Genomic DNA, 7,368 nt, shown 5'->3' with positions numbered 1-7,368 from the left:
TGGGGAAACAACCTTTCTCGGAGAGGTGACCTTGGTTAAAACACACAGCGCTAAGGGGAGCAAACATATTAAGAACAGTATGCTATATACGCCAGGTCCCTTGAAACATATGCTGTGCAGATGTTTCTTTCCTGCAGCGACTGTGTCAAGCAGCAAGGATGGACCGGCTTCCGGCAGCATTGCAAATTGTTAATAAGCATATGGACACCCTTCTGTTTTATCTCACTGTTAATCAGCAGGTAGCTTAAGTTAACATATTTTAGTTAACCTAATGACCAAAGGTTTAAAAATTGATATTATATCCCATATTGTGTCTGCCCATGAGATTGACAGATTAATGTTCTTCTAGAGAAAATGTAGATTGTTAGATTCTTTCTAGAAAGCATTTTGGTAATTGTATTAAAAAGCCTGTACAATAGAAACATTCATGCCTGTTTATCCAATGCATCAATTTCCAATAATCTGTACTAAGGAAATAGAGATGTGCAAAAATTTTTATACCCAGATTTTTGAGGGTGTGTATATGAAAGATTGATAATAAAAATAAGTTATCTAAAAGAATAGGAATGGTTGAATTTATGAAGGTATATTTTTTTATACAACTATTACAATTTTATGAATTTACTTGCACTATATTAAGTAATAAAACACAATTTTACGGTGTTATCATTACATAGCTAAAATGTTAGATATTTCTGTTAGTTTCTTTTGGATTGTGAGATTCAGAGCTACATGGCTTTTTTATTAATACTTCTCAGTGTTTTTTAAGTTTTCTGCAGTAACTTAATATTTTTAGAATAATACTGAATGAACCCAAATTTGTATGATTACCTTGTACTAATAACAGGTTATTTACATTGTAAAAATAGTTGTGAGCTAAAGACATGGAAAACTGTTTTATGTACATTTGCAATCATATAAATTGTTATCATCCATGATAACCACCATACTATTTTTAAGCTTTTAATTTTTTTTTAATTTATCTTTATCATTGAAAGTATTAGAGATCTCCTCTTTGTTGTGGGGTTCCCCCTCCCCATTTAACCCCTCCAGCCTGTACCAGTCCCTCCCAGGCCTTCACCCACTCTATTGTCTGTGTCCCTGTGTTATGCATATATGCAGATAAGTTCCTCTGTTAATTGCTCCTCTCCCACCCCCTCACCTCTGCCTTCCCACTGAAATTCATCACTCTGTTCCATGCTTTTATGTCTCTGTTTCTATTTTATTCATCAGTTTATTTTGTTAATTAAATATGAGTGAGATCATGTGATACTTACCTTTCTCTGACTGGCTTATTTTGCTTAGCGTAATACTCTCTTGAGTTGTTTTTTTCTAGACATAAATGTGTATATACATGTATTACATTATTATACTGTAATCTGTTTTTTCCACTTAAATTACATAATGTTTTTTGTTCTAAATATGTTTTCAAGTTTAATTTTCAATGGTTTGTTTTATGTAATTTGTTTATATTAGAAGTATCTTAATTACTAGTTCCCCTATTGTACAGAGAGTTTATGTGCTTAAATATTTGAATCTGTTTATTTTATTGATGGTTAATTATTATTTTAAAAAATATAGTAAGTTGGAGTTAATTAGGTATAAGAAACAAGTAATAAAATGCAAAATAAATACATTTTCAAGGTTCCATTTTGTTCTGGTTTCTATCAAAATATGGGATTAGAAATAGGGAAATATGTTCTGAATTGCTCCCTATGATGAAAGTAAATTTGGTTAAAGTTCAGCTTAAAAAGGTGGGCAAAAGATGTAGGCATGCCAGAACTGGTTTTGGCTCAGTGGATAGAGCGTCGGCCTGCAGACTGAAGGGTCCCAGGTTCGATTCCGGTCAAGGGCATGTACCTTGGTTGCGGGCACATCCTCAGTGGAGGGCGTGTAGGAGGCAGCTGATTGATGTTTCTCTCTCATCGATGTTTCTAACTCTCTATCCCTCTCCCTTCCTCTCTGTAAAAAATCAATAAAATATATTTTAAAAAAAAAAAGATGTAGGCATCATTCATTCTTAGGGTTGCCAGAAGTTGAGCCAACTCAAAGATATAACACACATTAGAAAAGATTTAGGTATCATTCACTCATGCATAGAATCGCCAGGAGTTGGAGCCAACTCAGTGACATATAACATACATACAAAAAAAGCAGAGGAGAAATACTCAGAGGCTAGTAAATGTGTGAGGTAGATTTTTCTAGACATCCTAGTTGAACAATTTTAAGAAGAATCAACATCCAGAATTAAAACTACCAAGGAAGACTCTTAACTTTACCTTATTATTTCGTGATATGCCAAAGTTTTTGCATGCCATTCTTATTTTGGAATAAGATGTTGGAAGTATAAAGTATTCAAATTCATTTAACTCAGCAATTTTTAATCTTTTTTCATTTCATTGCACACATAAGCTAATTACTAAAATTCTGCAGCACACCAAAAAATGTATTATTATTATTATTTTTTTTTTATTTTTTTTGCTGATGTGCCAGAAATATAGGTGTAATTTTGATTTATTTACACTGGACGGCTATTATTGTGTTTGCTGTCATCATTTTTTAATTTGACATTCTAAGGGAAAAGACAGAATCAGTGATCGGCTGCCTCCTGCATACCCCCTACTGGAAATCGAGCCTGCAACATAGGCATGTGCCCTGACTAGGAATCGAACCTGGTTCATAGGTCAATGCTCAACCACTGAGTCACACCGGTGGGGCGAAATTGGCTTTTTAACTACTTTATTAGGGTAAAGTACATCTTGTTTCATAACTCACCTATGGGGCCCGGCATAAACATTTTGAAGTCATTTTTAGTACAAATTGACTGATTTATGGTAGTGGTTATGTCAGGTTTACTTGATTGGTCATTATTTGCAAAAGCAACTAAAATGGTTTTAAAAGAGTAACTCATTATCTAAGTTTTTAACCTAAAGGAGGTAATAATTGTTATATTTAGATCAGACTTGAGGTAGTAAGAGATCTCAGATATCATGCTTTTGGCAAGTAGAAAGATGATACCTAATTGATATGAAATGAAAAGTTGTCCTATCTTTTCTTTCTGCTACTGAGAAGTATTTGACTAACTTATCCTTTTTTAGAATTGGGTAATGTCATTTCTGAGCCAAAATGATTAAAAGGTTTGTGATTTATATTGTTTAAAGTTATTTTGTTATAGGCTAGGATGATATAAATTGTTCGTATACTAATTTTCAACGTTAGTAACATTTCAGTAAGGCTCTATATCTGAAAACTAAGTTAATAGATAGGTTTATTTAGTTAGCTAGGCCTTTTTTAAATTCTTGCATGCTGTGTTTAAATACATACTTTTTAAAAAAGCACTATTAGGATCAATCTTTTCCATTTCGATTGTGTTTTTTTAGGATTTTTGTTTGTATTGGGGATGGTGGTGGTGGAATTCAAGTTGCATAAATCATAAAATTTGAACCCACATGATCTGACTTCACAGTCTTTGAATTTTAGCCCTTATATCATGTAACAGTACTACTAATTATTCAACCATTCACATTCCATTCAACATTTATTTTCCACAGCCTTTTACATTAATTTTTGTTGGTATTTCTGAATGTGATGTTTGAATTAGATTCTAGAAATAGATTTGTCATTTAGAGAATTGTTTAAAGATTTATATAGTTACCAAGAACTATGTAACTACTGCCTATTTATTCAGATTTGGAGACAATAAACAATCTCTGAAAATCTAATACAATTTTTAAGTCAAACTAAAGTTACATTAGGAAGATAGTTTAGTTTTTCTGCTTATTAATTTAGGGTGGAGAACTTGTTTTCCTTTTTTGTTTTTGCTGGGCATTATATATTGGTACATTTCTCATTCCTTTCATATTGTTTCATCACTGATTACTGTATTCAGGTTGCTTAAACAATATACTATACATGCTATAATGTTTTCAGACAAAGCTCATAGACAAATGCAAAATTTAAAACTCACGGTTTATTCTTATCTTTAATCAAATGTAACTTAAGAAATCTAATGAATGAATAGGAGACAATTATAGTCAGGTCTGAAATGAATTTCTACTGGATGCTACTCCAAAATGTTAATAGTGGTTTTGTTAAGTTCATGGAATTGTTAATCATTTTTTCCATATTATATGCTAAGTTTGCATAATTTGAGTATATAATTTTAAATGCCAAAAATAACTTTGGTAGCATTTTCAGCATATGCAGCACTGAAATATAAAATTTCTTTATCAAATAACATTTAAAATTTTTTGATCATTCTAAAGTAAACGAATAGTATAATCATGAAAAACATCTATTGTTGGATATGACTCAGCCACACCTTTTGAAACCTGTGATTTGTGATATACAAAAAGGAAGTTTTTGAGCAATAAATAGACTGTGATATTTACTTTCTCATATTTAATTGGTTATTTATTAGGAAACATACATTCAAAAAGGCTTGCAGAACAACACTTAAGTTTTCTCTGTGTCAGGATTACTACAGGAAAAAGAGCAATGGTGGAGAGAACCAAATTTTGTTTTTATTTTCTTCACAGCTGTCATCTAGCCTTGTGATCTAGTAGAGAGCTACAGCCCAAATTGTTTTATCGTTTTACCTGGCATCCTTTTGCCTCTACACACAAAATTGCCATAGTAGTCTTGGAAAAAGAAAAAGCTAAACAATCTCTTAGCAACCATAGGAGAGTAATTATTATACCAGCCTCTGAGAGTAAAACATTAAAGTTGGCATGGGTTTCTCTATAGATAATACAGATGAGTCGATGCCAGCACAGTACTGAAAGCATTGAATGTGCTTTCAGTAGCATAAATCATAAAATTTGAACCCACATAATCTGACTTCATTTTCAAATGCTGAAGATCATGCAACTGTATTTACAGTCCTTGTGCATATCATGTATTACATTCTCTAGTCTTGTGGGAGATTTTTGGCACTTCCCACCACATAATTTAAGATTATGTCCATGTTCCCATAGTAGTTTTTTTTAAAGGGTTATAATCCATTAAAAAAAAAATTCAAACTTGACTAAACCTGAACACATTTTACTCATTTGTACAAAAATTAAGAAAGTGTTTTGGTTATTACTAATTTTACTTATGAAAATGGTACAGATAATCCTTTTGGAAAATAACACTAAAAATGTTTTTCTTAATTGTAGTGGAAAAGATTGGTAAATGATAATGCCCAGTGTGAGCAGAGATGTGAGAAAATGGTTCTTCTTTCATATACTACTGATAGATTCTCTTTGTAATATAATTGGAATATATGCATATCCTTTAGTCGGTAATATTATTTATAGGAATTAATCCTAATGAAATAATACTACCAGTCCACCAAGATGTATTTATAAGGAGATGCGCATTGCTATGTATGTAACAAAATATCAGAAACAATCCAGTGCTCATATGTAGAATATTGCATATGGAATATATAATATATAAACTACTAAACTTCTTTGTAACCATTTCAAAGCACTTGTATATATTTATTTATTGACATGGGAAGAGATTTATGATAAATTATCAAGTAAAAAAGGTACTACATGGACTCTAAAATAAAATGGAATCAATTTATGCATAGAGATCAAACATACTTGCATTCAAAATTCTAGAAAGATGTAGTAATAGCTGTGTAGCACAGTTCTTGGTACATACCTTTCTTTTTAAGGTGCAAAAGAGCACTTTAATTGTAATTGAAAGCTCAATATAATTAAATATATCTCTCACATGGAATGGTTAACCTTCTAATGCTTCCTAAGTTACGTTCTGTAAGTTTGTTCATAAAGTTGATTTTTTAAATTATTTTTTTGACATGGCTCCCTAATCATGTACATTTGAGTTTTGGGAATTGCTATTCAAGTGTTGGTAGTGATACATTCTTATTGATTTGCTAAATACTTGTTAGAGTGAAAGTATCTAATTTTTTATTGTTGTTTTTATATTCTGGCAACTAATGAGTTGGGGATTGTTCCCATTAGGCAACTGCTGAGGAGAATATTCCCAGTTCTCGAGTGAAAGATCATCTTTTCCAGCAAGAGACAGTTGTTACCAGTGAGCCTTATAGAAGCTCAAGACCTCCCTTTGAAGATCTAAATGCCAGAAGAGTCTACTTGCAAAGCCAAGCCAGTCAGGTGAGAAGATAAATATTTTCCAGTATGTTATTCATATGTATATAAGTTGGGTGTGTTAGACAAGGGTTAAGGCCATCTGTTCTTCACCAGGCAAAATAAACAAGCAACAATAGAAACCCAGGAGAAGGTGATTTATAATGAATCAAATCCAGAATTAGATAATAAATATATAGGCATAAAGTCCTTTACAGATTTAATAATTGAACCATAAGTTTGACTTTAAAATCTTCAGTGACAAAGGTGCAAAGGATAATTGTATTAGTTACAGTTCTTTTATACTATGTGAATTTGAGTAATTTAATTCATACCCACTATGTGTCTACAAAATCAAAGTTGTTTTAAAGTATCTGCTCTTCTTGATTGGTGTTACCTATAATATGTATTCGTGTTCAGTGACACAATGGCTATCTGTGCCTAAATACCAGCTGATTTTGTTGTTGTTAATCCTCACCAGAGAATATTTTTTTCCATTGCTTTTTAGAGAGAATGAGAGGGAGGGAAGGAATGAGGGAGGGAGGGAGGGAGGCATTGATTTGTTTCCTCCTGCACACACCCGTACTGGGACCAGGGATCAAAACTGCAACACAGGTACACATGCCCTTAACCAGGGATTGAACCCACGATGCATCAGTGCATGGGCTAACTCTCTAACCACTGAGTACACCGGTAAACTGATTCTTATTGAATGGTTCTCATTTGACCTGAGGGCTTCAGGCATGCAATTTATTAGGGAAGAAATTTGCATATACTGTATAGATAGTGAGACAAATCAAATGAACAACATGATAAAGCATTTAGTTTAACTAATTGTTTTATACCGTATGGAAGACTCCGTGCTTTAGAGTTGAGGGATAAAAAGGAAAATAAACCTTTTTTTCCTTTGGTGTCTGTTCTAAGGGTTTCTAGTGAGGTATTATATACATGTTCATGGTGCTGCAGGGTGCACAGGGTAGAGACATTGAACTTACTGTGAAAAATGAGTAATTGCCCTGGCTGGTTTGGCTCAGTGGATAGAACGCCCGCCTGCAGCTGGGAGCTTCCGCTGCTGGGGGTGTTGGCCAGCCTGAAAACGGCCATCAGCCCTCACCCAGGCTGGCCAGGCACCCCAGCGGGACCCCCACCCTGATCCGGGACACCCTTCGGGGCAAACCAACTGGTCCCCATTCGTGCACCAGGCCTCTATCCTATATAATAAAAGGGTAATATGCAGATTGACCCTAAAAGAAGAATGACTGGT

At 33.4% G+C, this 7,368-nt stretch overlaps 1 protein-coding gene across 1 annotated transcript in view; it reads left to right on the top strand.

Annotated features, from left to right (window-relative positions):
• SPRED1 (sprouty-related, EVH1 domain containing 1) overlaps positions 1-7,368 on the top strand; it is a 161,049-nt gene that overhangs the window by 120,698 nt on the left and 32,983 nt on the right. Inside the window, exon 5 of the mRNA XM_006778100.2 lies at positions 5,979-6,131. Coding sequence (XP_006778163.1) covers positions 5,979-6,131 — 153 coding nt within the window. The remainder of the gene's footprint in view (positions 1-5,978; positions 6,132-7,368) is intronic.

The sequence above is a fragment of the Myotis davidii genome, unplaced genomic scaffold (genome assembly GCF_000327345.1).
Source record: "Myotis davidii unplaced genomic scaffold, ASM32734v1 scaffold46, whole genome shotgun sequence".
NCBI lineage: Eukaryota > Metazoa > Chordata > Mammalia > Chiroptera > Vespertilionidae > Myotis > Myotis davidii.
Note: the sequence above shows the minus strand (reverse complement) of the source record. Positions and strands in the feature narration are given on the sequence as shown.